The sequence below is a fragment of the Alternaria ethzedia genome (assembly GCF_023757985.1).
Source record: "Alternaria ethzedia strain BMP 0044 chromosome Unknown scaffold_43, whole genome shotgun sequence".
Lineage (NCBI taxonomy): Eukaryota > Fungi > Ascomycota > Dothideomycetes > Pleosporales > Pleosporaceae > Alternaria > Alternaria ethzedia.
In genome coordinates this window covers 23494-51031 of record NW_026056236.1, presented here as the reverse complement: position 1 = coordinate 51031, position 27538 = coordinate 23494, and the positions used below count along the sequence as shown (strand labels likewise).

At 51.7% G+C, this 27538-nt stretch overlaps 11 protein-coding genes across 11 annotated transcripts; 5 read left to right on the top strand and 6 right to left on the bottom strand.

Moving 5' to 3' along the window:
• Positions 1-229: 229 nt before the first annotated feature.
• Positions 230-928, bottom strand: EIF1A (Eukaryotic translation initiation factor 1A; the record flags this gene model as incomplete). The annotated part of the gene is made up of 3 exons (XM_049381680.1): positions 230-417; positions 480-747; positions 908-928. The coding sequence occupies 3 exons, from the start codon at positions 926-928 to the stop codon at positions 230-232; spliced, it is 477 nt and encodes a 158-aa protein (XP_049228539.1).
• Positions 929-1225: 297 nt separating this feature from the next.
• Positions 1226-1831, top strand: J4E87_010105 (uncharacterized protein; the record flags this gene model as incomplete). Its single annotated transcript, XM_049381679.1, has 1 exon — positions 1226-1831. One exon carries the CDS (start codon positions 1226-1228, stop codon positions 1829-1831), a length of 606 nt encoding a protein of 201 aa, XP_049228538.1.
• A 1080-nt stretch (positions 1832-2911) lies between these two features.
• Positions 2912-3779, top strand: J4E87_010104 (uncharacterized protein; the record flags this gene model as incomplete). The annotated part of the gene is made up of 3 exons (XM_049381678.1): positions 2912-3187; positions 3241-3716; positions 3737-3779. The coding sequence occupies 3 exons, from the start codon at positions 2912-2914 to the stop codon at positions 3777-3779; spliced, it is 795 nt and encodes a 264-aa protein (XP_049228537.1).
• Positions 3780-4121: 342 nt separating this feature from the next.
• J4E87_010103 (uncharacterized protein) lies at positions 4122-6374 on the bottom strand (the record flags this gene model as incomplete). Its single annotated transcript, XM_049381677.1, has 4 exons — positions 4122-4819; positions 4868-5602; positions 5750-6065; positions 6126-6374. 4 exons carry the CDS (start codon positions 6372-6374, stop codon positions 4122-4124), a joined length of 1998 nt encoding a protein of 665 aa, XP_049228536.1.
• A 475-nt stretch (positions 6375-6849) lies between these two features.
• J4E87_010102 (uncharacterized protein) lies at positions 6850-9040 on the top strand (the record flags this gene model as incomplete). The annotated part of the gene is made up of 5 exons (XM_049381676.1): positions 6850-7527; positions 7577-7688; positions 7742-8003; positions 8053-8265; positions 8320-9040. 5 exons carry the CDS (start codon positions 6850-6852, stop codon positions 9038-9040), a joined length of 1986 nt encoding a protein of 661 aa, XP_049228535.1.
• Positions 9041-13148: 4108 nt separating this feature from the next.
• J4E87_010101 (uncharacterized protein) lies at positions 13149-13713 on the bottom strand (the record flags this gene model as incomplete). The annotated part of the gene is made up of 2 exons (XM_049381675.1): positions 13149-13360; positions 13416-13713. 2 exons carry the CDS (start codon positions 13711-13713, stop codon positions 13149-13151), a joined length of 510 nt encoding a protein of 169 aa, XP_049228534.1.
• A 364-nt stretch (positions 13714-14077) lies between these two features.
• On the bottom strand, positions 14078-14917 carry J4E87_010100 (uncharacterized protein; the record flags this gene model as incomplete). Its single annotated transcript, XM_049381674.1, has 1 exon — positions 14078-14917. The coding sequence occupies one exon, from the start codon at positions 14915-14917 to the stop codon at positions 14078-14080; it is 840 nt and encodes a 279-aa protein (XP_049228533.1).
• Positions 14918-15440: 523 nt separating this feature from the next.
• Positions 15441-16925, top strand: J4E87_010099 (uncharacterized protein; the record flags this gene model as incomplete). Its single annotated transcript, XM_049381673.1, has 1 exon — positions 15441-16925. One exon carries the CDS (start codon positions 15441-15443, stop codon positions 16923-16925), a length of 1485 nt encoding a protein of 494 aa, XP_049228532.1.
• An 894-nt stretch (positions 16926-17819) lies between these two features.
• On the top strand, positions 17820-19738 carry J4E87_010098 (uncharacterized protein; the record flags this gene model as incomplete). The annotated part of the gene is made up of 3 exons (XM_049381672.1): positions 17820-18484; positions 18556-19001; positions 19059-19738. The coding sequence occupies 3 exons, from the start codon at positions 17820-17822 to the stop codon at positions 19736-19738; spliced, it is 1791 nt and encodes a 596-aa protein (XP_049228531.1).
• Positions 19739-20173: 435 nt separating this feature from the next.
• On the bottom strand, positions 20174-23254 carry J4E87_010097 (uncharacterized protein; the record flags this gene model as incomplete). Its single annotated transcript, XM_049381671.1, has 2 exons — positions 20174-22938; positions 22990-23254. The coding sequence occupies 2 exons, from the start codon at positions 23252-23254 to the stop codon at positions 20174-20176; spliced, it is 3030 nt and encodes a 1009-aa protein (XP_049228530.1).
• Positions 23255-25253: 1999 nt separating this feature from the next.
• Positions 25254-27077, bottom strand: J4E87_010096 (uncharacterized protein; the record flags this gene model as incomplete). The annotated part of the gene is made up of 5 exons (XM_049381670.1): positions 25254-25834; positions 25887-26199; positions 26247-26495; positions 26544-26804; positions 26859-27077. The coding sequence occupies 5 exons, from the start codon at positions 27075-27077 to the stop codon at positions 25254-25256; spliced, it is 1623 nt and encodes a 540-aa protein (XP_049228529.1).
• Positions 27078-27538: the final 461 nt, after the last annotated feature.

Sequence of the window (27538 nt, the reverse complement as noted above, 5' to 3'; positions counted from 1 at the left end):
CTCTATCCCATCATGCTTTCCCGAAAAGCCCATAAGCATGTAACATAAAAACATGCCGAACAACCTCATGATCATCCATACGGAACCATGTGTCCTCAACATCAACATCCCTCAAACCATCCGCCCGCTCGCAAGAAGCAGCATTTGAGCAGCCCGGCCCCCGCCACAGCAAAGCAGCAGCCGCAAAGCAGGAGCCGAGACAGCATGGCGGATCTGCGCAGCCTCCCCCTCAAATGTCGTCAATATCAATCTCCTTCTTGCCGGTACCGTCGGCCTCGTCCGAATCGCTGTCGTCGCGGTCCTCGTCGAACTCGAAACCGATGCCCTCGTCGCCCTGGTCGCCGTACGTGTCTGTCTCGTTGATCTTTGCGTTTTCGGGGAGTTCGCCGTAGGCTTTTAATGAGCGGGCTTCGTCGGCTGTACCAAGTCAATATCATGCCCAGCAAGCCTTGTTACTTTTAGTGAGTGTGTAGACTTACCAGAGTACTTCATAATAACATCACCCTTCTCGTCCTGGTAGTCTCGCAGCGACAGCAGGATAATGTCACCCTGGTTGATCCAGACCTTCTTCCTCAGCTTGCCGCGGATATGGGCGAGACGGCGGGCGCCGTCGAAGCACTGGGCTTCCAGACGACCGTTTCCGAGCATCTTGACGACTTGGGCGTATTCTTGGCCTTCTTCTTTGAAGACGAGTTCGCGCTTCTCGTTGTCGTTCTCGTTCTTACCCCTACGTCGGTTTTTACCTCCCTGGTAGAGATGTTAGTATATACAGAGACATGTATAGTGGGGTGAAGAGGGCGCGCCATGTCTCCCAGGCATGCAAATAGGTATGCCGCGCCGTGAGGTTTGGGCGTCAGGCGCTGGGAGAAGTGGCGGGGCAGCCCCTCCAAAAGAGCACTGAACGTACCTTTCCCTTGTTCTTCGGCATGGTGGGTGGTAGTCGAAGTTGGTGTGAGTATGGGTGGGGTTGTGTTTGGTGTTGGTGGCAGAAGCGTCGGCGGGCGCAAGTCTTTATGTAGTGGCGGCTCGACGGTTGTTTGCACTGTGGATTCCGACTCACTGTGGGAGCCTTCGACACTGCGCGCTAAGCCCGTTTACAGCCTAGCGCACCGTCGCTCACCCGGCCGAAAATCAATCCATCCGTGGTCCTCGAGCCTTTTCACCCCCACCCGCTGCTCCTTCACCCTACGTCACCGTGCATACACACGAGAGGCATGGGACCGCCATGTCAAAGAATGCCGTCTATTCGCTCCTCGCCAGACAGCAGCCGCGCACGTTCAAAGTCAGCTATGCCACCGACTACAAGCACTTCATCCTCAACCACGTCGCGTCCGATCCCCAGCACCCCCTCTGCGAGACGCAGCGCCGCAGACAGAGAGAGAAGAAGAAGGAGGGACTGTGGTGGCATGCGACTACCCCTGCCGACCTGAACAAGTCCAGCTGTGTAAGAACATGGGCTAGACGGCGTCTGCGCAACGCTATCAAAGAAGAGCTGCAAGCCCGCGGATACGACGAGAATGGCAAATTTGTCTATCCTGAGATCCGGAAGAGCCAGCCAGGTCTTTTGGATACGCTGCGCGCGGGCAATACACTGGATTTGACGGGCAGCTTGAGGTTCCACGTTGAGCCGCCTCTTGTCCCGGCCAAGTATGTAGATGTGCGCGCAGAAGCTGCCGCTGTCATAGAGGCTTTGATCAGTGCTCAGAGGGGCGCAGTTGGGGGTGCCGCTTCACTGAAGCCAACGAAGGCTCGTCCTTCGTGGAATCCACCTGCTGCTGCGCAAGAGCGTCCGCGTCAGATCTTCAAACGCGTGGCGACGCGCACGGGGTGATTGTGGCTTCACAGGCTGAATGAGGTCGTAGAGACCTGCTGAGTTGCATGATAGCTGAAGAGGAAGGGCCTAATACGCTGCCCCCGGCCAGCGATGCCCTGGCGTATGTAGTGATACATTCTTCATTGAGCGTCACAACAGATCCGCAACATCATCTGCGGTCGTAGATTAGAATAAAGGGAAAATGAACCTTCACTCGGACGCACTACGCGCAGACACACAGCAACTCCTTACACGCGCCCCTGACCAGCCTCATGTCATCATGTCATCATCTCGCTTCTTACCCACCCGTGGACATCTTGTCACAGCTTCGGTCCTAACTTCCGCACCAGACTTGCGATCCACATGCTCGCTTTCTCTAATTGGTAAGGGAGCTTTCTCGGCCCCAGCCGTGGTTCTTACTTCCAGCACCATGGTTGGGTGGAGGTCAACACCGCTTTTCTACAGTCATCTACAGCGTTGCCTTGTGTTTACTGAGTAAGGTAATCGTTTTCGAATGCTGGGTATGGTCTTTCCGATATGAGTATGTGGGAGTTGGTGCTGTGGATTGTGGCGGAATTTGCACCGGGCCAATGGGAGGTTGGTGTTCTAGGTGTGGTTCTCGTGAAGGTGTTGTTGTGTTGGAATGGTGGTTTGGATGGAGCATAATCAGCATTTTCCCCTTTAATGTGGTGCATCAAGACTGTCGCCAATAGTAAGATGACTAGACATAGCACGAAGTATAGATAGCCAAGGAAATCGCAACAGAGCATCACACGTTAACAAATCCAGATTCAGAGTTCACGAAGTTCTATGCAGTACGCGTCCTGACCAATCAGCAGACTTCGGAACCAAATCCGGGCTAAGGTCCGCTCGGAACGGATTGGACGGTCAACTCGCTGACCCACCATCAATGACAGCACATCTGTCGTACATCTACACAGGCAAGTCTTTATACGACACAACATCGTCGTATATCTGCATGCAACATTGGCTCGAGATCAGCTCTCATCGTCAAGTTCAAAGACATCTGTCGAACAACCTGTTATCACCAGCATCTCAGCATTCACGAGGAGTCATCACCATCACGAGCGGCTCATCATGGCATCAGAAGATGAGTTCCAGCTCTTCACATCCCTGAGATACGATCCATTACTGCTCCAATCCGAGGAAAACTCAAAAGCCATCTTGAACTTCGTCACACCGTCACCCTTCTACATGCTCGCATACCACCGAGACCGGATGGTGGAAGCCGCACAGCACTTTGACTTTTTCGAAGTCGAGAAAAGACTGAAAGATGGGAAGGCTCTGCATGAGGAACTGTTGAAGCGAGTGCAAGATGAGATCAAGAAAACAGGAAAAGATGAAGCAATGAAGGTACGACCTGCGATAGACCATCCCATCCCTACACATTACTAAGAACAACCCAGCTACGCCTCTTATTCGACAAAGCCGCCAATCTAACCGTTGAATTTACCCCAATCCCAGCTGTCCCCCTATCAACACTCTACCCCCCATCTCTAGACCCACCATCTCTATCCCCACCCCACCATCCTGCTAACCCCAACCCCAACACTACCACAAAACCATTCACGCCCTCCCCCCTAACAGACGGCGCCCTCCACCTCGGCCCCACAGACAGCCTCCCAGCCGGCGATTCCTCCCAATCCTCCCAACCCCCTCCACCCCCACCAGAATGGAAAATCGCCGTCGACACCTCCCCCACCCCCTCCTCCCCCTTCACCCTCCTCAAAACCACAAAACGCGAAATGTACGACCAAAGCCGCGAACGCGCTCTCCCTGCCAACCCCGCAGGCCCCGCCTACCGCGAAGTCATGCTCTACAACGAAGTCCGCGAGCTAACCGAAGGCACGCTAACGTCTCTGTACCTATTCCGTGGGGGGAGGTGGGTTACGCCGCCTGTAGGCGTGCCGTCAAGCGAATTTTCGAGCAAGACGTTGAGGGATGATGGGGCTGATGAGGGGGAGTTAAGGAAGCCGTTTGCGGGGAGGTGGGGGCATAGTACGAGGAGTGTCAAAGTGGGGGCTGGGGGGCAGAGGGGCACGAGTCGGAGGTGGGCGCTGGGAAGTGGGTTTTGTATGGAGGAGCCGGTGGGGATTGAGACTGTGGAAGTGGGGGAGGGGGTGTGGGTTAGTAATGGGGTTAGGGGGTTTGGGTTTGGGAGGGTTGTTGGGTAGGTGTTGGTGTTCTTGCTTTTTGGTTGTGTACGTTGAGAGCTGGATATGTAGTAGCGGTGGTTGTGGTTGGCAAGGTGTGGGATTAGTTGCTATGTATGTTGCGCTTTGCTACCTCACAGTTTGGCGTCGTCTTCGCTGCTCATGCCATCCTCCCCGCCTTCAGCCACGTCCTGGGTATCTTCTGCCAAGCTTGGGGTTAGTCGAATCCGTAGAGTCTGCTTCGATTGACTCTGCTCTGGCATGACCTGGGACTGTTGAGGGTACTTCTCGACGAAGACGATAGCGCGCGATACCAAAACAACTCCTTCCCAGCCCTGATACTTGCCCGGTTCTTCAGCGAAGAAGTCCCTGTTTTCGAGCAAAGCATCTTTGTACTTCTCCGCCTTGAAGGAAGGTCCGTCACAGTCTGGTAGTTCTGGTTCTGGGACGCACGTATGAAGCGCAGGACAGACGCAGATTTTGACTCGATAGTCAGCTGGATTATCCTTGGGGCCCTGTCTGTTTCCGTCCTCAGTTTGACCTTCCATGGTGTCCTTGTCGTAAGGTGCGCCAGGTGGTGGGAAGGCGAGTTTGTGGTGATGGCTTGACACAAGAAGCTCCAACTTCATCTCCATGGTGGACTGAAGCCAATCATCGAGCTTCGGACGCAACTTCGCGCTATCGAGCCAGGGAATGAAGCTGCGGCACTCTTTGATGAAGATTGCCATCTGGCTTTTGGCCTTCGTCGGTATTTGGTTCTTGCGAAAGTACTCATTGCCGATCTTATCTAGGGTAGCCATGGTGTCTAGTTCTCGTACACATTTGAGTCCATCTGTAGTCGTTAGTTGATGAACGTATTAGTTGTGGGGGTGTTACTGACTGAGTGACGCAATCGAGTGCCACATTTCGTGCAACTTCTCCGACTTCAGCCCCTTGGTATGGAACGCTGTATTGAAGCACCATCGTAGAGCATGATTCATGAAACAGGCAATCTGGATGTTGACATCCGTAGGCATGGCCGTGGTTTTAGTGAAGCACTCAGCGAGCGTCAGGTTCCCGGTTTGTGCCACGGAGAGTCCAGTGACAGCACGCATGGCAGCCTCAAGCTTGACGGGTACCTGCTCTTCAGCGCGAAGGGATCTTGCCATGTCGTATGGCCGGCAGTCAGATGCCAACCGAGCAACATTCTGACACCAGTCGGCACGCAGAGACCCAGCATCATATTCGATCGGGTAGCCTTGAGATCTGGAGACCAGCTGAGGGCCTCTTAGAGTGTTGAGAAGGCATTGTAGCTGTCCGATATGCTTTGCCTTGGCTTCAAGAAGTTCCTCTAAGCATCGTATAGCATCTTGATGACGCGAGTTAATCGTGAGCTTCTCGGAAACGAGTGTTGCCCGCTCCAGTTCGAGATCACGGGCCGCTTGGCGCAGTGCAGCATTGTTGGGAGTCGTGAGCTTTCCGATCTGGCGGCGCAGTTCTTCGTTCTCTTTGCGTTGGGTATTGATGCCGGCCTGCTCTAGCTGTAACTGGCGTCCAGCATCCTCAAGCCTCTTCTCAAGATATGCGATGATCGGTGTGTGGATCGGGTTAATGGAATTTGAGGCCGTCGTTGTTGCTGCGACGCGTCTAGGGCTACGCGGAGCGTCGGCAGCGTTGGGGGACTCGGCTGGGGAAATAGTGCGACTAGCGCCGGCATTCGTTGGGCTCGCCTGGACTTCAGTCAGCACATACCTCTTCCGACAGCACGATAGTTACCATACACATGGCGGTGTTATCGCTCCTCGATCAACAACTTCATCGACGGGCATGCTTTCTGGTGTCTTCGCGCCATACGGCGAGCCACCCGCGGATCTTGCGGAGCTCCTCGCCACCAGAGCGTCATGAGCCATCGACCCGTCGTCGGCCTGTACCTCTTCACTTATAGTTCCTCCCATCCGCTCCTCTTCCTCCACTATCTTCCATGGACTTGTCTTTGTACCCCGTTCGCGGCCCGCGGGTGTCTTTGGATGCCTTTTCCGTGCGCGGGTCTCGATATCATGTGAGGCAGCGCGCTTCTTCGCTCTTGTTGCACGCGCCGACTTCGATACTGTTAGCATTTATTCGAGACTGCGACTGCTCACTTGCATGCGAAATCTTACATTCGCCGCTTCTATTAGACTCGCCTCGCGCATCTTCTGCCGAACTATCGCAGTACCGGTCTCGCTGGCTGCTGCAGGACCAGGCCCTAAGAGAATCCGGCGCGTCTGTGCTGCAATCTCTCTCTCGAAGGCTGGGGAGAGATCCTGGAATGAGATGCCGTGCTCTTCAAACTGTTTGACGGGACCATACTGCTGCACACGCCATCTGATGGCCTCTCTGGTACGGTCTTTGCCCGCACGCTTGAACATCGTGGTCGTATTCGCTATGAGGCTGAGATCGTGCTGGAAGCAGTATTGCGCACATGCAAATAGTAAGGCATCATCCTGAACGGTCCAGCGGTGGCGCGCCATCGAAATTCTGCTGGTAGAAAGGAATGCACGCCGAGTCGAGCGTCCAGAAGCTAGTTGACGGTTGGGGATGTCAGAACGAATTGTGTTATGTCAGAAGCACAAGGAGAAGAGAGGTGTGTTCTGCTGCCCATCGTAGGTTTGTTGACTAAAGACACGCGTGTCTTAGAGTGTTTGCTCCCATGCCACATCGAAATACAGCCAGAGCTCCGCGCATATTGGCCGCTCCTATCTGACGTATACGTGAGACAGACCATGCGCCTAGGCGCTGCACGTAGCCGTGGCAATATTAGCGAACAATAAGCGTAGCTGCGTGCCTGCTTCGCTCCTTTTGTTCCTGTTTCTACCTGTCGTTTTCTCGGAAATTGGCGAGATAATGGCCCCCAACACTTCGGATATCTCCGATCTCGATCGTCTCTTCCTGATCATTGATTGGGGGACCACATACGGAAAGATGGGCCGCATCCATGTCCCTGCCAGGCAAGACGTCAATTTGATCAGCAAAGACCATATCGATTATCTCCACGGATATGACGAAGACATTTGTCCCAACGACAAGCACAACGATTTTGTACCGACGCATATATACTATGTCCAGGACGACGACCGATCCTGGGGCTGGAGCGTGTCCCGACTACTGAGCACGTTTCATGGGGAGATCCATCAAAATGGTGATCGCCTTGTGCGTCTCTCCAAACTGATGCTGGACGACACCGACGCGACTTTAGAGGTTCGCAACGACCTCGAAAAACAACTCGATGGCCTTATAAGAGATGGGTACATCCGCGAACGAGATGATGTCATGAGTGACTACTTCACAGAGTGGTTCAGGTTCGCAAAGGAGGAATCCTTCGATATGGGGATTGCGCGCCCCGAATTTGTTATCTCCGTCCCTAGTGACTGGGGCGTAACATCCTGTCATCGATATTATACGGCCATTGTCAAAGCGATAGTGGAGGTGTGGGACCTACAAGTACCACCCAGCATCACAACAGTATCAGAGCCTGAGGCAGCCGCTTCTTATTGTCTTTCCTTAAAGGGCACTGAGGTCGGAGTACGTCAGAATACCTTCTTATCACCGCGCTAAGCTAATCTCGCTGTAGATTGGATCCTGTGTTTCCGTCATCGATGCTGGAGGTGGTACTATCGAGATGATCACACTCAAGAAGACACGCAATGATCCAGTACGCTGGGAGCAAATTTGTCCGATGAGCAGTAAGCTTAGCACTCATCTCAGTCATAGCCCCATGATCACTAAGCCGATCTAGGTGACTCTCATGGAGGCGATTCGCTAAACCGGGTTCTCCGAGACATTGTCACAAAGAAGCTGGCATCAGAATCATATCTTGGTGAACAATATGCGGACATAACAGTGCCTGGTATTGTTGCGGGAGTGGTGCAAAAGTACGAGTCTGACATCAAACGCTCATCTAGTGATCCAACGACTAAGCCGCCAACCGGATTCAACATCCAGGGTCTCAAATCGGATCCGGCAAGAGGGCTTTTTCCTCATACCCTCAAACTTACATCGTATGTATATGGTCTTTGCTAGACCCGCCAAAGTACTGATATAGCAAAGAGATGAATGGATTCGAGTGTACAAACCTGCTCATGACGGTCTGATCAAGATCATTGACGAACAACATTCCCTCGTTGTAGCCAAGGGAGAGCGCATCGATTCTGTCGTCTGGGTCGGACAATTTTCCGACAGCAAGTCGTTTCGAGCCAAAGGAAAGCGATATATGGCCACCTGGGAACATGTCCCAGAGCATACCGACGAAAAGGAATACTCGTAAGCAAACCAGCCCTGAGTACACTTCGAAGCAAGTAGACTAAATTTTACAAGAACCTACGCAGTCACCGGTGGTGCAGGGCTCAAAGCCCTCAAAGTAAAGATGTTCCCCCCAAATCGATTCCTGCGCGCCAGCTTCGCTATCGAACGACACCTTCCCAAAGAATGGAACAGTCGAAGCACCCGTTTCTTCAAAGAACACCCCCAGCTTCGGCATTTACGTAAAGCCCGTAGCGAACCGGGTAACGATGGCAAACTCTACATATTCAACTGTCTCGAATACTTCGCGCAGAAAGGAGATGTGTTTCCACCGGGCCGCCAATACTTCTTCACGTCTACTCATTCATTCCATCTCTCAAAGCGGTGGATAGCTGAGGAGCAAATTTGGTACACGCCCCAAGGACCAAAGAAATCGTGGTATCGCTCCGATGACAAAGAAAACAAGGGCGCAAAAGTGCTGGGGACAATCCACTACGATTTGAGTGCACTCAAGCAGAGCGTCGGCGAAGAGTGTCGGGTTGGCTCAAAAGGTGATGACTTTTACGAGATCACGCTGCGTGTCATGGTCGAAATGCGGGTGGACTATCCACACACTCTCAATGTGAAGGCTAGGTGGGCGCCAGAACTGACTGGAGTATCGCGGGAGGATATCGATGCGGATGATGACGCCGACGTCGACAGAGACTCCCGAGAAATGCTTGATGGCGACGATGCCATGGCTTTCGAAGGCGAGTACATCAACGTCTCAGCGGCGTTCAATGTCTCGGCCGTATGATTCAGCTGGTGCCTCTATACTATCGTGGCGAAGCTATCGCGGTTCTTTGTTCTCTCAAAATTCATGGAACGTTATTTGGTATCTAGAACAGTGCTTTGATCATTCGTGTTGCGGTACATCTGGGTCTCATCATACCTATCATTAAAACGTTCCGTGATATCTTCAAGAAGGCCTAGAGCCTACACCAACGTCAGGTTACCTACTTTTCATATTCTTGTATTGATGTAGGCTGTAGACCTGGTTTGCTTTTGCGTTGTGTGCCGATTCCAAAGTTGTGATTTGAACTCCCTCAACTTTGGTTCGTCAGTGCCAAACCTGGATATCGCCAACCATGAGTCAGACGCATAGCCCCTATGCAAAGAACCATGGTATCAATGCAAAGACTTCATTTTGGAATAGAAGCGCATCTTGCACATTCCAAATTTGCATCAACTCCCACTTCCAAAACCGCCTCAAGAGACATTCCCACAAATCTTCGCGAACAACATTCAAATCCACATTCCGAAATGGCACCACTCTACAACACCCGCGAAGCCTTCAGCAACACAGCCCTGTATACCTCTCCGCATACAACTTCCTCCTCCAAAGACGCCTCACCCCATATCTGCCCAATCTGTGCCGAGCTGTGTGCCGACACTGCTGCTACAAAAAGCCACCACGCACTAAAAATGCCATCATGCGACCACATCTTCGGCGCATCCTGCATCGAAACCTGGTTCGACAACGCAAGCACCTGCCCGCTATGCCGTCAAGACTTTTTCCCCACGCATCCCGAAGAGATATCGCAAGAACTGAAGGAGATGCCTGGTCTCGTTGAAGAGGCGTTGGGAGCGCTGCAGAAAATGCGGGATAGGTATCCACAGGGACGCGACGCTGTTGACAAGATATCAAATTCGCTTGCTGGGTTTGCGGACATGGTTGGGAGGGACTGTGAGGAGAGAAATGCGAGGAAGAGCGAGAGGGGATTATTTGAGAGAAGGAGGCATCAAATGAGAATTTGGGGAACGATGGCGGAATATCCACGGCAAGAAGGATCGGCCGATGGGCAGGTGCCCCCACCGGATGAGCCTGCGACCGTTCTTCCACCTCGAGCAGCTCAAATGTCGATGCGGGAATTCGTCACTCTCCAAGCCGAAGCCATTCTCGCCCACGACTTCACGCATGATCTTGCGTCCGTCACCCGCACCGGACAAGTCGACCCAGACTCGGATTTCTTCAGCATCATGGATTTAGCACAGGATGTGCGGCATCTAGCTGAAGAGCATGGCTTATTGGATATTGCTACAACCATCTCGAGGAGGTGCATAAGTGTCAACAGGGCTATAAGCGACGAGCAGCGACGGCTAGCGGCGCCGCCGGCTAGCTTGGAGATGGTGGAGCGGCATGGGAGAGAAGAGGAGTTGAGGAGGGCGGCTTGTGTTGAGAATGGGCCCGGGAGGCCGAGAAGAAGGAGGTTTTGGGGGTGGTGGAGGTGGCGCAGGTAGAGTGTTGAAGGGGTTTGTCATACTCTTATTGAAGAAGGCTCGAGAGTTCGTTGAGCCTACATTAACTTAGCGAATGACTGAACACCCCAAAGCCTACATTCGTGTTGGGTTATCTACTTCGCCTATTCTCATTTAATGTAATCTGCAGCCCTGTTTAGTTCTTTTCGGGAATAGAGTAAGGCCAAGGAATTGCTGTAAGAGATCAGAAAAGAAAGCAATATATCCGACCCCGCGTCCAGCGATATGCTTCTTGTCGCTGCCATATGCACCTTGAGAGCCGCATATGAATGATTAGAGTTCCTGCCTTCTCGCGTCTCTGACGGATATGTTTACATTCCATTGTACACTCCCTTCCGAGCGTGCCTTCCTTGCTAGCGCCTCCAACCTACGATATCCTTCGATAGGCAAACTGAGATAATCCGTGAAGTGATTCTGTTGCCCAGATATTGGTTGATCCCCTGTTCCAGCTTCGAACAATTTGCGTTTCTCGTTCACTTCTTCCGCCCACCGGGCAGGGACGTAAGGCGATACATGAATCCATGGACGACCTCCATACATACCTAAAAAAAACAAGTAGCCAACAAAGTCGTGCAGCATGAACACAAAACTGATGAACTCGCCATCATGGACAATTTGGTCTTTTAGATTTGATGTGGAATCATCCTGTCGCATGTTAGAATCCCGCATGTAGTAAAATGCGTCCAGTTGCTCGGGATAGATTTCCATAAAATCTCCGGTGGTGATGCGGGAAATCCGACTTGATTCCGACATGTTGTGCACTGTCATCGCACTTAAGATCCCCGACGGCTCTTCAAGGCTTCGACTGCCTGTCTCAATGTAAATAGTCTTCGTGTTGGCTTTCTTAGCCTCGATAGGATCCACTTTTGTTAAAGGCGTATTCAGTCTTTTGTATGTCGAATTACCGGTGGGTGCTAAATCAATTCCAGAACGCAGTCCGGTCGAGTCTGAACAGTCCAGGAGTGCAATGATCCCAGTCCGGCGAATCAGACATGGAATGGTGATACTGAGTCCTTGATTGGTCATTTCGTAAGTTGTAGGCTGTCGTTTTCGCGTGTCATTGGGCCGAAATCCAGCCGAATTCGCGAATTGTGCAGGCGAAGATGCGAAGAGACCCATGAAGCCATATGGTTGATGGCTGGGAGCCCACGCGAAGATCGTATGGTCGTTATTCTGTTTGATGATCTCGAGCTGCAACCGGTAGAAGGCATCCCGGCCCTCTCCATACAACATCGGCATGTTCACCTGTACGAGGCCGAGTAAGCAGTAGGCCTTATCCTCCTCGCGCGTTGTCACTCTACTGGAAGCCCAACTGAACTTCGCCGCTATGCTAGCGTTTTTAATCGCGGTTCGATCAAGTAGGCATTGCTTGTTGATCTTTGTTGCGGCGAAGATTAGTTCTACAAGGCTCGTCTTTGTGCCCAAAAATATCCAGTCCGAGTCGTAGAACTCTACTGTATCGGGCGCAAGGAGCTCTTGTAGCGTCCAACCTCTTTTGAACCACCGTGACAATTGAAGATATCTGTTTTCGCGGTCGCAGGAAACGTCCGAGATGAATGCGTAGCAGATCGCGGCATTCCAATACCACCTGTACATTGAATTTATGGCTTCTGACAGCTCAGCACTACTTCTCTTGTCAATACAGCATGTGTCAACCCAGGCCCATTCGAACCCAGCCTGCACGGCCTGGGCGCAGCATCGCGATATTTTTGAGAAGCCGGCCATGTCTTTCGCGTGAGGTTGAGCGATATCGTCAAAGCCGACTTCATCCTTACCCCACGTATGGGAAAGAATTACGTAGTCGGGAATGTTGGTGATGAAGTGACGCAACTTGAGAGATGTAGTGTCGAGCAGCCACATGGTGCGGTAGGTTGGAAGAGTGAGAGTGAATAATGGCGAGGATAGGATTGAGGTCAAGTCGAGGCAGTGCACCTAGACATGGATGCAAAACTCCGCCTCGCTCGCTTGCCCACCTTCACGGGCGGCAAGCGCATTGCAGCCACTCCGCAATCCACTCCCAGCTGTCAAACCGGTTTGAGCGATGCACAAGGTGGTACTGTATTCCGTGAGACTCTTGGCGTCACCAAAATCGATTGCGCTGCACGGCAATCTGTATGGCCAGAGTTTCGCGAATCATAGCATCACGTGACGAATGCCGCACCTAGGTAACCACGGCTATTTGATGGTAACTAACCTGCCTATAGTCAAAATCAGCTTCCCAAATCGAACGGCCCATCAATACTCCTTATCCCCTTCACCGCAATCCCCAGAACCACATCCCCCTCCCTCTCCTCCTGTACATGCGCAGCCTCCACATGCCCACCCCCCACAAACCTAACCCCATGCGCCCTACAAGCCCCCTCCAACTTCTCTAGTCCCAGCACCAAATTCCTCACAAAACAAGTATGCAACGCCAATTGCTTCGCCTCCTGCAGGCGAAAAACCTTGAGCACCCTCCTCGTGCCAAAGCCGGGTAAATCCATCTCAGCCAGCACATCTGCGTTGTCCACGAACGGCTGGCCGATGATCGCTCTGCCTTTCTCTTCTAGGCAGTCGCGCAGTGCGAGGAGGTGTTCTCGGCCGGGAGGTGGTTCCGGGATCGCGTCCTAGGTGAAAGCGGAAGGGTTATTGGGGGGAATGGGGTAGGGTGAGGCGATGTAGGGGAGGACGGCTTCCCAGCGGGTGATGATGGCTTGGAGGGTTTCGATCAGCCAGGTTGTGTGGGGTGTTACTTCGGGGGAGGTAGTGAGGGCGCGGTGGGCTTTTAGCCAGTCGAGTTTGCGGATCTGGGAGTGGTAGGCGTCGTAGCCTTTGTAGACTGCTTTTCTTTTCTTTAGTTGGGGTTCAAGGCAACTGCAGGGTTGAGGACTCACCTTCACTGTAAAGATCGTACGGCGTAGGCGGCTTGTCATCAGTTGAGGTATCGTTGCTCTGCGTTGAGTTGTTTGTTGTTGGCTGTTTTAGGTCATCACAGCCGGGTAGTGGCGGTAGTAGGTAGTCGGCGCGATTCATGGAATGATCGGTGAGGTTGGAATGTCGTAGTGCGCGAGTAGACGCATGATGCAATGAAGCTTTGAGCATGAGATCGATGTTGAGGAATAGGTTGTCGTACGAGGTTACGTGGTAGCTTCCGACTGCCCAGAAGCGATGATCGGGATCGAGGCGACCCATTGAGAGAGCGTAAGGAACGACCGGCACCGTATTTCACTTGTCAAGCGAGAACAAGACGCAGGGCTGCACCAAACTTTTCAGACTTTGTAGTCGATTTTTTGCAAAGACTCGCGGCATGATACAAGAGACTTGCTTATTGCTTTACAATCGTTGCCATCGTTCCAAACCACGACACAATGCAAGATGAAAACGTGATAGTAACACAAAACCTGGCCCATCCACCAAGAGAGCGAGGAGATGACGAAATGAGAAAAGGTAGGGAGAGAGACCGTTACGCCGTCGCTGAATGTTCATATCGGAAACATGGGACTCGTCATTCTAGCGAGTGCCTAGATGGCACTCCATCATCTGCGTGGTAATAAGATCACTCGTCCTTGGTGATCATTCTTGGGGTCGACAGTGGGCGGCCGGCGAGAATGGCCTCGCGATCTTGTCGCATGCCCTCCAGTACGCCGACGAGGCCGCCTTCTCGCATACGCTCCAGAACGACTTTCATGCCTTCACGCGCATTTGGCTGACTTCGCTGCGCACGGGACAGACCAATCTTCTCGATGTTTCGCTGAAGAGCCGCGGTGCCCCAACTCCGCAGGAAGCCCATCTTTTGTGGCTGTTCCTCATCCGCAGCGTCCTCCCTTGCAGCCGCGCGCTTCTTCTTCCATGTCTCCCCGATGTGACTGTGTAGTGTGACAGAGCTTACGACGTCGGTAGTCTCACCCGAGTCCTCGACCCTGGCACCTGCACCCTTGGCGCCAAAGTTGATGAAGCCCTGGCGCTGCGTGGCACCGTCCATGGCTTGCCGCATCTTCACGTCTTCGGGCACCAACGGCGAAGGACGTATGAACTTCTGCCTCTCTACGACAGACAGCACACCCGTCCATTCCAGATTCCGTGACTCCGTGTCCATCCATCCTTCTTTTATGTCTACGACCGACTTCTCGAGTATATAAGTCTGCGATTCTCCGCTGGCTGAAGTGCCAAGTAGGGACCGCGGTACGAGCTTGAGGACGGCGGAAGGGACTTTGGAGCGCTTTAGGTGGAGACGGATAGTCGTCAGGCGCTGAGTCTCCGGGTCGTAGTTGCGGGCGATGGTGTCGGTGGAGATCACATGAGTGGAGTAAGGGTTCGGGTATCGGAGGAAGTAGGCGAGCGAGACGGCGGGGAACGGGTACGAGTACGTCTCGTTGGAGGAGTAGAACTTGACCATGATGACGTCGTCGCGGTCGAATCGGAGTCTCTGTAGGCGTGGGTGGGCGGTACAAGGCGGGAGATATAGAATGGTATAGGTAGGAGCTCAAGGCAGCCTGGAACGCGCGGTCGTCTATCTCCGATGATGAAGTCGCATGGTCAAGCGCATCAGACTGTGACAATCGGACAGGCTGTTTAGTCGCGCTGGAGAGGGGTAGGGCGAGTTGTCGGGCTGGGTGGTGTGAGGACCAAGGATAGAAACGTCTGGAGCTCTCGCCATCCTGGCGCCATGACGAGATTTGCTGACCTGCATCGGCTTTCCCTCCCGTAACGCCGCTGTGGCTGGTGCGTGGCGCAAGCTGTGGCGGAGTGCGGGGCAGGTCTAGCCACAGGAACGCCAAATTGAGGTGGGGTCTCCCATCGCCGAATATCCAGTGACTCAGCTCCAACACCAGAGAATCGCGCCACGTAATTCCCTAGGCTGGAGTCACTCCTTCCTTCACAGCCCGACACACAAGCCACCCTCCAACACAGCCAGCACCATGACCGAGCCCGAGCCACCCGCCGTCGCCGCCCTCTCACTCTCCGACACAGCGACACAATCCGTCTCGAAAGCGACGGAGCAAGAGATCAACCCCTGGGATGTACAGGCCGGCGTAGACGAAGATGGAAACGTCAAGCAATTTGACTATGCCGCCATCTCGCAGAAATGGGCCACAAAACTCATAGATCAACCGCTACTGGAGCGATTCGAGCGCGTCACAGGCCACAAGCCGCACCGCTGGTTACGGCGTGGCCTTTTCTTCTCCCACCGCGATCTTGAGCTCATCCTGGATACATACGAGCGCGGCGACGACTTCCTACTATACACCGGCCGCGGACCTAGCAGCGATGCCATGCACATTGGTCACACTATACCCTTCGAGTTCACAAAGTGGTTGCAGGATGTCTTCGACGTTCCGCTGGTCATCATGTTGACGGATGACGAAAAGTTCCTGTTCAAGGAGAAGCTCAAGCAGGAAGAAGTCTACGAATTCTCGCGGCAGAACGCCAAGGATGTCATCTCCGTCGGCTTCGATATCAAGAAGACCTTCATGTACATCGACTCCGAGTTCTTCACATCCGGCTTCAACAGACACTTCAGTCTCAATACCACTGAGTTCGAGAAGCTAGTTACGAACAACCAAGTGCGCGGCGCGTTTGGTTTCGATGGCTCAACAAACATCGGCAGCAATGCATTCGCAGCTAAGCAATGCGTTGCCGCTTTTGCCTCATCATACCCCTTTATCTGGGGTGAAGATCACACTACCTACAAGCGCTCGAAGAAGCTTGCTTCCATACCCTGTCTGATTCCTTGCGCTATTGATCAAGATCCCTACTTCCGTCTGGTTCGTGAGAACTGCCACAGAATGGATCTTCCCTCGCCCAAGCCAGCCCTCATCCATTCCAAGTTTCTCACTGCTTTGCAAGGTGCCGGTGGTAAGATGAGCGCGTCCGATGCCAACTCTGCCATCTTCATGAGCGATACTCCAAAGCAAATCAAGACAAAGATCAACACCAAGGCTTTCTCTGGTGGCCAAGAAACACTAGAGCTCCATCGCGAGAAGGGTGGAAACCCCGATATCGACGTACCGTACCAGTACATCGGATACTTCGAAGACGATGACGAGAAGCTCAAGAAGCTAGCTGAAGACTACCGCAAAGGCGAGCTATTGACTGGCGAGATGAAGAAGGAATGCGTAGACACCATGACTGTGTACGTTAAGAAATTCCAAGAAGCAAGAGCAAAGGTCACCGACGAGATTCTCGACGAGTTCCTCCGCCCGCGGAAGCTAGAGTGGAAGGGTAATCCGAACCCTACCAAGCCCAAACTCGAGCAACCGGCACAAGACACCGAGAGCGGGGGTCCTTCATTGGACGCCGACGGAAAGCCGATGACCAAGAATGCCATGAAGAAGGCGGCTAAGATGGCTGAGGTCGAGCGCAAGAAGAAGGAGAAAGAAGCCGCTGCTGCCGCAAAGCAATGAGAATACCAAAACTTGAATCTTCGTTGAAGAGGTAGATGCACGATACCAATATGACCGAGTCAAATTCGCCTGCAGCCTATTCTGAGCCTTCCACGGGTGTATTGATTGCAATGTTCCAGCGCAGGGTACTTCCCGGGCCGGTTCCTGATGTAACATCACGTATTGTTTCGAGAGCTATGCTAACGGGATCTAGAAATTGCTAACCTTGAAAGTATAACCGAGTGCATCAGCCAGATCATGACGTGAAACGCCCCAGATGTCTTCAGTGCTCCCGCGCGGCGCTTGTTAGTCCATAGGTTGAGCGACATGAGAGCGGATCATAATGTGGACCGTACCACTCTCCATACTTTACCCCAGTGGTACGCCGGTCGCGTGCTCCCGTCCGGCCCGCGACGGCCGACCACAAAGCTTGTATCTGCTTCACAGTAGATCGGCGTAGGAGTCACTTCAACCACCGATAACCTGTTCTGCCTAGAGTCGCCAAGTTGTCTTCGAGTCACGATGCCTTCAAGTTTTGATCGGCCTTCTACTCTAGCTGGCTAACGTCTTAGTTCGAGGACTCGCCTTCCGCTCGCTCGCCCTTATGTGCTACCTTTCGCCGCTGCCTACCCTAAGTGTCTTCTTAGTGCACTCAATCTCGGGTTCTGCTGAACATGGCTCGCTCATTTGAGGTCATGGGCATGTCATCCCGTCCGGTCCTAATCAACCTGCGTCCCATTCCCTCGTGACCCCGCGGTCTTCTTGACTCCGCATCCCCGCGCGTGCTCTATATGTCAAGTGTGACAGTCATCACCCCCATCCGTGACTGGCGTACACTTCCTTCTCCTATCCCGACTTCCTACAAGTATTGCTGTCGCTCAAACTTCTACACAAGACGATTCATACCATAGCATCATGGTGTCAGCCATGGAGCGGAAACGACATGGTGTCGTCGACTTTGATCAGCAACTTGTGGAGCAAGGCCAATCAGACACACTAAGTTTCGACAGCTCAGACGACACCCTCACCTCCCTACCGACGATATCGAAGCTCGAATCGACGGATGCGATACTAGAGAGAACGACTACTATTGCCGAAAGCAACAACGAAGCGGAACGATCAATGTCGCTTCGCGAAGGCATGCGCCTATACCCCAAAGCAATAACATGGTCCGTGTTACTATCGATGACACTCATCATGGAAGGGTTTTCTACTATTCTCGTACCCAATCTGTTCGCAATGCAACCGTTCCGGAAACAATTCGGCACATTACAATCAAATGGCTTGTACGAAATTAGCGCTGACTGGCAAAGCGCACTTGTGAACGGCGGCCTGGCAGGGCAGATCGTAGGGCTTTTTGCTACAGGAATACTAGCCGAGCGAATCGGGTACCGATACACACTCATGGTAGGGTTGGTGGCAATGAGTGTGTTCATACTCGTGCCCTTCTTTGCCACAGGTAAGACGGTTCTGTTGATAGGACAGTGTCTACTTGGTATGCCTTGGGGCATGTTTCAGTGCATATGCACGGTGTATGCTGCGGATGTCTGCCCAGTGGCCTTACGGGCGTATCTGACTACGTATGTATTGGTCTGTCTCTTTTTCCCAATCTTAGCAATTCGGTCAGTCAATTGAAGCTAACAACGTCAAGTTATGTCAACGCATGTTGGGTTCTCGGCCAACTAGTTGCGTCCATCGTCATGCGCGGCATGATGAACAACACTACCACATGGGCCTACCGTATCCCCTTCGCATTACAATGGATCTTCCCTATTCCAATATTCTTCGCCGTTTACTTCGCCCCTGAATCACCCTGGTGGCTCATTCGACAAGATCGCTTCCAGGACGCGATGAAGACTATGCGTCGGCTGCGCACACAACCAGCAACCATGTCGGACGATGAATTCGACAAAACGCTGAACGGCGCAATGGAAGCCATGATCCAAACGAACGAGCGAGAACAACAGATGCAGAGTGGCACAAGTTACAAAGACTGCTTCAAGGGAGTCGACCGGCGCAGAACCGAGATCACGTGCATGGTATGGATTATTCAGACGCTGTGTGGCAGCACCTTCATGGGTTTCTCCACCTACTTCTGTAAGTCGGCCAACTTCGCACGACATAAAGAACTCGGCGTAGACTAACTTCATCCAGATGAACAAGCAGGTCTCGGTTCTTCCCACGCTTTCACCCTCTCACTGGGCCAATTCGCCCTCGGCCTTATCGGCGTCTTCATATCTTGGGCTCTCATGGCACACTTTGGGAGGCGCACACTTTACCTTTCCGGACAAGTCATGACTTTTGTCTTCGTGTTGCTCATCGGGATACTAGCCTGCGTACCACACCGCCACCACTTCGTCACGGTTCGCTCAGCGGTAGTAGGCACACCCTCTCAAGTCGGAAATCCGCATCCTACGGCACTCAACTGGTCTATCGCAGCACTACTTCTCGCCTTCACACTGGCCTACGACGCAACGCTCGGACCTATCTGCTATGCCCTCGTCTCGGAAATCCCTTCCACGCGTTTGAGAAGTAAGACGATTGTCCTGGCGCGCAACTGCTACAATATCTCAGGTATCGTCACAAACATCATCACGCCACGCATGCTCAATCCTACGGCGTGGGGTTGGGGAGCTAAAGCAGGCTTCTTCTGGGCAGGCACAAGTGTAATTGGTATCTTGTGGAGTTGGTGGCGGCTTCCTGAACCAAAGGGAAGGACTTTTGGCGAGCTAGATGAGCTGTTTGAGAGGAAGGTTGCCGCGCGCAAGTTCAAGACTACGGACTTTACGGTCGGTGGGGCGGTTATTGCGAGAACGGAGAAGAGCAAGGTTTAGGAACATGAAACATCAAGAAGAAGGGTGTCGAAGACGCTAGGTGAAGCATGTAACGAGGCTATGAATATTTGTTCACGCGTTTGCGAGTCGAAGCCAAGTGGAAGCCAAGATGTAATCAGAGCAATATCGCACGTTTCTCTGAGAGGTTAAATGTTTAAGCAATCATTGTTACTTTTGTAAATTGGAGTAGTATTGACAGCATTGAAGTAAACATCGCAGTCTAGCTGTCGCTGCAGTCACGTCCACACGAGATTCGGTATGCATTAACCAGGTTCATCCATCACCCAATCGTGAAAATCAAATCACCCCGTGCATTACCTACTGGAGGCCGCGTATTACCCAATACAGGTGGGTACAAGGAGTTGGGATGGAACTTGAAACCACTAGAGTTCGTATTGGAACGCGCAACAGTGCGAGCGTCACTATCATATACTCTTAAGCATAGGCCAACCTCTCCTCCGTCCATCCCGGCCTCAAGTACTCAGAGTCAAAGTTCGAGCTCCAACTACTCTCAATGGCGTACTCCTGCACAAGCTGCACGTCGACCTGTGCGCCCTCCTCCGACTGTGCCCACACACTCAAACCAATCACATTGTCGCCAGAGTAGTTAAGAATACCCGGTGGAACGGGAAACTTGATCTCGTTGCCGACGTACGGGTTGAAGCGCGCGTATTGGTAACCATTGACGAAGAGTTGCGCACGGATAGTCTTGGAACCGACGGCATTGAGAACGAAAGCGAAAGAGGCATCGACTTCAGCAGGTACGTTAAGAGGGACGGTTGTGCGGTAGAACTTGATGTCTGCGCCTTCGAAGCCAGTGGACGGTGAGCCAGAAGCCCATTCAGAGTCGTCGAAGCCGGGGAGATGCCATCCGAGACGCTCGGCTGTCAGACCGCCTTCAGCAAGAGGACCGCGTACAGGGTCGAGTAGCGCATCTTCGCCGCCGGCTTCACCGGCGATCTTCCAGGATGTGAAGTCTGCGCCTTCGAGAGTAGCACGGAGAATGCCGCGGGGGTCGGTAGCACCACCGCGCAGATCGTGACCGGTGTTGTCCTGGGCGACGAGCAAAACGTTGGTGGTGTTCTCGTGCAGAGTTGTGTTGGCGAAAGACAGAGTCATGTTGCCAACGCCTAGGGTAGTGTTGCCCAACCAGGATCCAACCAACTCACCGTTCAACCATGCGCTCCAGCCGAAGGCAAGACCACCCTGAACGGAAAGCTGCACACCGGTGGCTGCGCCATCGAAGTAACCGCGGAAGAGATGGAAGCTGTTGTGGAAGCCGTACTCATCAACATAGAGAACAGGCAGGGTGTCGGGCTTGGTAGGGTTGGGAGTGGTGGTGTGGTCAGCGACAACCCATGCGGCACCGCTGTCATCGTACTCGAGCATCTTCTCTGGGAGTCCCTCGTTAACCTTCCAGTTGTCTAAAGAAGGGAGGTTGATAGTGCCGTTGAACGCTGCGACGTGCGCCTTCAAGCTACCGTACGATGTGCGTGAGGTGGCTAGCTCCTTCCCGTTCCAAGAGAGTGTCTTCGCACTGCCGGTGGCAAAGACTTCGATGTCAGTGCTGTTCATGATATCGCCCTTGAGAGCGAGACAATCAGCATCGAGAGCTACACTGCGGACGAGGTACGGGCCCTGGACGAGCACGGATTGGTCGACTGGCGCGAAGGGATCCTTCGAGAGATTGGGGGCCCAGAAGAGGTACGCAGTGGGCTTGTCAGAAACAACAACCTTGATGCCATTGTCGAACTGATACACATTCATGCCGGAAACCATCTGGATGTTGGTTGTAAGACCGTGAGCTTCGGCATGGAAAGTCGCGTTCGAGCTGGTTCCGCTGCTGACTAGAGAGCCCTTCGTAGCACCCTTGACGTGGAACTCAACAGACTCTCCGACACCAGTCGACAGTACCACGACTGGCTTGTGATCAACCATAGCGTATGTGAGAACCTCAGCAGTCGAGTAAGTAAGGGTGTCGTTGCCCATGGCGAAGTCGGTGACAAGAATCTTGGACTGATGACCGTCGAGAACAATGGAGCCGGCATGCTGAGGAATAGTCAAGTTTCCAATGGAAGTGCTGACATGGAGCTTAAACGACTCCTTGGTGGCAGACGAAGATGTGGAGTGAATCGTGACGTAGAAGGCAGCGTTTGTAAGGGGGTTGCGGAGCTCGCTAGCCTCAACCGCCGGGTTTGTGGAGTATGAGCTTGAGTTGCCGAGACGGTTGGTGACGGTGAGATCATCAGCGACGCGGGTGAACATAGCCAAGTTCTTGGTCTCGTAAAACTTGGCGCCGATCTCACGGTTCTCGCTAATGGGACTGCTGTAGTCGTAGGAAGTAGCTGTGACTGGAGCAGCTAGAGCACCCCAGTTGGTTCCTCCAAACATCATGTACAGCGACACGGCAGTCACACGCTGAGAGATGAGGTTTCGGTAAAACAGGTTCGCGAAGTCGGCTCCGATGTCAGCAGGGCAGCCTCCTTCGGGTCCACCCCATGGGTTGTAGGAGCCACCCTGGAACTCGGGGAAGAAGCTTGGCTGGGTAGGAGATACCTCCACGAAATGGTCGTAGTAGTCGATGACCTGGTAGGCTACGTATTCTCCGTTGGTACCAGTGCACTCATCCAAATTGCATGACCAGCACGACGGGTAACTGTCCAAGCCAGCAACATCGACGTTGCCGACAGCACCAGGCGCATAGTCTTTACTCCAGCTCTTGGTGTTCATGTTCGGATCGTTGTGGATGAGAGGGACATCAATGCCGTTGGCTCGTGCAGAGTCTTCTAGTGCTTGCATGTATCTCCCGGCAGCATTGTTGGGAATCTTCTCATCACGGTCGTTCCATTGCTCGCCGTACTCATTTTCGATCTGGTAGACCAGTGCGTTGCCACCCTTGGTCACGAGATGCTTGGACGTGAGTTCGGAAAACTTGGCGAAGTAGGGGTCCAAAGCCTGGAGATATCTTGGGTCGTCGTCTCTTAGCTTGCCGTAGGCTCCTGTCGTGAGCCACAGTGGAAAGCCTCCGGCGTTGGCTTCAGCGTTGACATATGGACCTGGCCTCGTAATAACATATAAGCCAACACGTTCCGCGATCTCAAAGAGCTTCGTGAAGTCGTGAGCGCCGCTCTCGAAGTCCAACGTCTGGTTGTTAGCACTGTGATAAGCCCAGTTGCCGTAGAATGCAAAGGCCGTGAATCCTGTTCGTTGTCAGCATCTGCTCATAGTATGTGGCGAGTTGATGAATTTACCCGCCGCCTTGATCTTCTCCAATAGATCTTCCCAGACCTCGTAGACTGGAATGCGCCAGTAGTGAATCTCTCCACTAAAGACGAACAGGCGCTTTCCATTGACCTTGAAGGAGTAATGGTCCCATTGTACCACGTCGTTCAAGCCATTGTCGTGTAGTGGCCACGCACTAGGTGTGTTATTTTGAGCGTTAACACCAGATCCATTGGGTAGAGTTGCCAACGAAGACAAAGCCGAGAGCCACGAGAGCCCTACGATAGTCTTCATGATGGATGCAGGATGAAGATGTCGAGGCCAATGAGCGCTGTCGCCGTTGTATCGGACATGCTGAGAGTATAAGAACACTACGCAGGTACCAAGCCCCAGTCTACCCCGAATTGCGTACAAGACGCTAATGCCGCGCTATGATGGAATGCATTGTGGATTGCGGGGATGTCAAGGTCGTCTCAATGGTGGAATTGAGATGCCCATGCTCGGACGCTGGGCTAGGGTGCGCCGAGGCCCGGGTAAACGTTGTCGACATCACATCGGCGGCGGGTGCATTGCGCAGATAGGTTAGCATCACGGACATCTTACATTGTTTCCGCTCGGTCAAGGTATTGAACAGGAAACGGGGAGAAGAATGGAAGTTTTGCGTGATCATGACCTAGGTTGAAGAACTTGGGAACGGCGGTTGATCCCAAACAAGTTCGTTCAGCTCTCATTCCCGGCATGGGCCGGTCGACACCGCATCTTCGGGGTCCGCGACGATGCATCAATCAGAGGCATCTATTGATGAGAAATTGAACATTTGATACCCAAGCTCTTGTTGTGAGATGGCATGTACATGCTGATGAAGAGGAGTTCGTGGGTGACGACGTCAGGAAGCTCGGGGTAATGCAGCCGAGCTGTTTCTATCCGCGTCTACTTTGCGCGAAACTTTTGTTAGTAGGTAAAAAGATTGTCTTTTTAAGTATACAGCGCCTCTTAATATATTAATGTAAACTTAGTTTTATTTACTAAGGCGCTAGTCTAAAAGTAGATTTTTTCTTTTTATAATACTACTCTTCTATATAAATAGTAAATATTATAAAAGCTTAAAACTAACTTATAATACTTTAACTACTTTTACTATTTTAAACTAGTTATATACTAAACTTAGTAAGTAGTATATTTACTAAGCTTACTTTTTACTACTATACTTTTCTTAAAAACTTTTTCTTAAGATTTATTAGCTACTACTTAGTAGTAAGTTAAAAAAGTAGTACTTTAATTATAGCTACTTCTTATATATAAAAGTAAAAATAACTTAGTACTATAATATTAAGAACTTTACTTTAAAGTATAAACTAATTATATACTATTATTAAGCTACTTAAATATATATAGAATTATTTTAGCTACTTTTATATTTTAATAAAGTAGCTATACTTTTTTTATTTCTAATTTTTTAAGTATTACTTTAAAAAAAGTAAGTAAGTAGTAGAAAATTTTATACTATAGTAAAAAATTAAAATATAAATATAAGAATAATACTATAAAATTATTAAAAAAGCTAAAAAGTTAATAAATAATAAGCTAAGTATTTATTATTATAATAATTTAGTTATTTATTATTATAATAAAAAGTTTAAGAAAAAGTAGTAAAAGATATATATTTTATAAACTTACTAGTTAAGCTTTAACTCTAGTTTTATAGTATAAGCTATTATAAAACTTATTATACTAACTTATTATAATAACTTATTATATATTTATTATAAAGTTATTCTTAGCTACTATAAGTATATATAAAAATAACTACTTTAGATAAATAGTTTAGTAAACTACTATTACTAAATATTTTCTCTTTTAATATATATAACTAGAGTACGTAAAAAAACCTCTTAGGCTTAAGCGCGAAAGACAGAGTATACAGCGCTACAACTGCGATTAGTAAACATAGAATACACGTGTGTCTAGAATGGACATTGGATGTGATTAGAAGATACCGTCGCGTTGCCTCAGGAGTAGCTTTCCCACACTAAGTGCAAGCACTGACCCTTGACGCGCTAGCTAGAAGAAAAGCGCGTCTACGCACCTGTGCTCACCCTTCCGCTCGACACGATCTTCTCCACAATACCGGATAGTCCACAACCACCTCATCAAATCACAACTGAACAGGCCTGGACACAACATTAGACTACCGATGAGAATATATGGAGGCGTAGCGTCTGTGTAGGCTCTAGGGTGTTCAACTTTTCCCTTGAATGGGGTGCAACCCAAAAACACGTCGCACTGTGATGATCTACTCGTTGTCCCTGACGTCGATAACGGTGGACTTGAACTTGCGCGCGGAGATCTTCCGGTTGAACAGAATGTCAAGCTCACGGTATGAGCGTCCTTTGAGCTCAGGCAGGCCGAAGTATGCGCTGATGAAGCAGACGCAAGCTGTACCGCCCCACACGTATCCACACTTACCAGCCATGTTCCAGCCCGTAGGATTGAGCATCTGCGAGGCTAGGTAGATCATAGGAATCTCGGCGACGTAGTATGCGGCTCGGCCAACACCAGTGCTTAGCGCGCGGAGACGGACGGAGGACGTTTCGGCGATGATGGAGTATGAGATCGGACCCATGGCTCCTGCGAAGACGAACGAAATGACGATACCCAGACAAGCTTGGGCGTAGTTGGTCGCGCTGCTCTGGGGGATGGAAGCGCAAATCCCGAGAACGAAGAGCAGGCAGATGTTGATGGCGGTGCCCCCGAGATAGATTGTGCGGCGGCCGAAAAAGTTGCTGAGAGGCCACGCGCAGATGTTGGCTACCAGCTGCAGGCACGAGTTGATCAAGTTCAGCTTGAAAGAGAAGTCAGAGGACATTCCAGCCTCTGCGAATAGTCAGCTTTGCATCACTAAGAGCTGTGGCGATTCTTGACTTACGCTCGAAGAAGAACGTTGCTTGATTGGCGATCAGGTTGCCAGCGAAGTTCTGAGATGCGTAGATCAAGCAGGTAATGAGTGTTCGGCGGAGGTCGACTCCCTTGACCAGATCGAGCAGGGAAGGCTCGCCGCCCTTGTGTGCTTCGATCTGTACTGTGCGCTCCATCATGGCAAGCGTGTCTTCGGCAGCCGCCTGAGTTCCATTTCTACGACCAAGGCGCTTGATGGACTTCAGCGCCTGTTCCTTGCGCCCTCTGCGCACTAGCCACCATGGTGATTCGGGTGCGAAGAAGATGAGGACCATAAGAGGGGTCTAGGGATGTCAGCTATCGTGAGGAAACGGACGAAGAAGGTACTTACAGGAAACACCCACTGTAGGGCCAGAGGACCTCTCCACGCCCACTCGTCGTTTCGCTTGTTGTAGCTGTAGGTCGCAGCAGCGACAATGATACTTCCGATAGACCACGACATCTGGAGAGTAGCCGTACAGGCACCACGAAGAACCAGAGGAACGACCTCACTAGCGTAGGCTGGCGAGTTGGCGATGAACATACCCCACGGGATACCTTCGAAGGCTTGTCCGATGACGAGCACCGCGAGTGAGTCCGCCTGGGTACTGTTAGTTCCAAGATCTAGATCAGGGGTTCAAATACTCACAAAGAAGGAAATGAAGATGGTCGCATTCATCAGCATAAGTGCCAGCAAAGTAGTCCAGCGGTAACCAAGACGGTTGGTGATTGGGCCAGCGAGAAAGACTCCAATGAAGGCACCGCATTGGCCGGCTTGGAAGAGTGAACTCTGCCATTTGGTGGGAATGGTTTTGCCAACCTCGCCAGCGACCTGGACACCGTAACGTTCTTTGAAAGCGGCAAGAGCAACAAAGTTACCGTTCAAGAACATGTCGAACGATTCCATAACCTATTCGGTGTCAGCGACATCTTCTTGGAGATGCTAGCAGGTGCAAAGACTAACAATAGTAAAGCAGAAGATGAAAGCCCAAAAGCAAGCCATAGGATGGTCTCTCATGGCCTCCCACATTCCCATATCATGTTCGCGGCTTTCAGCTGCCTGAGCATCTGTCATGAGCTCCTTGTCCTCGAAGATCTCGGCCTGACGACTGAGGCTCTTCTCCAGGACTCCATCGTCGACCGCAGGGGTACCATCTCGCTTGGGTTCGGCAAAGCCCGCCATCTCGAATTAGCGTGTAAGTTGATTGGACGCCACGAAGAGCGAAGAACGAATAAGCAAAAGCCGATGCCAAAAGCCAAGCAGACATGGAGAGCTTGGAGAGCTTATATACTCTATGCATTCTGAATTCGACCTCGGCGTGGGTACGCTCTGCTATCATCAACCCACTTGAGCCCATGGGGCCCCGCGACAAGCTTTCAAGGGTGCTTGTCTTGTTGATGGGTCTTGATTGGCGGGTCTCTGGGGTAGGAAGAGGCCGGGGTCCGAGCAGAGCCGCGTAGTACTATCTAGCCTGAAACGTCATGCTATGGAGACCTGCTATTGACGCGAAATTCGAAAGCTAGGAAACGGCTGTAGCTTGTTTAGGTGATCTTGTCGTGCAACAGTGGATAGAAGAGCTGCGCGATACAAGTTTTGCGGAAGTACTCCCTCAAGCACGTTAGTGAGGCTGGAAAGTGGGATGA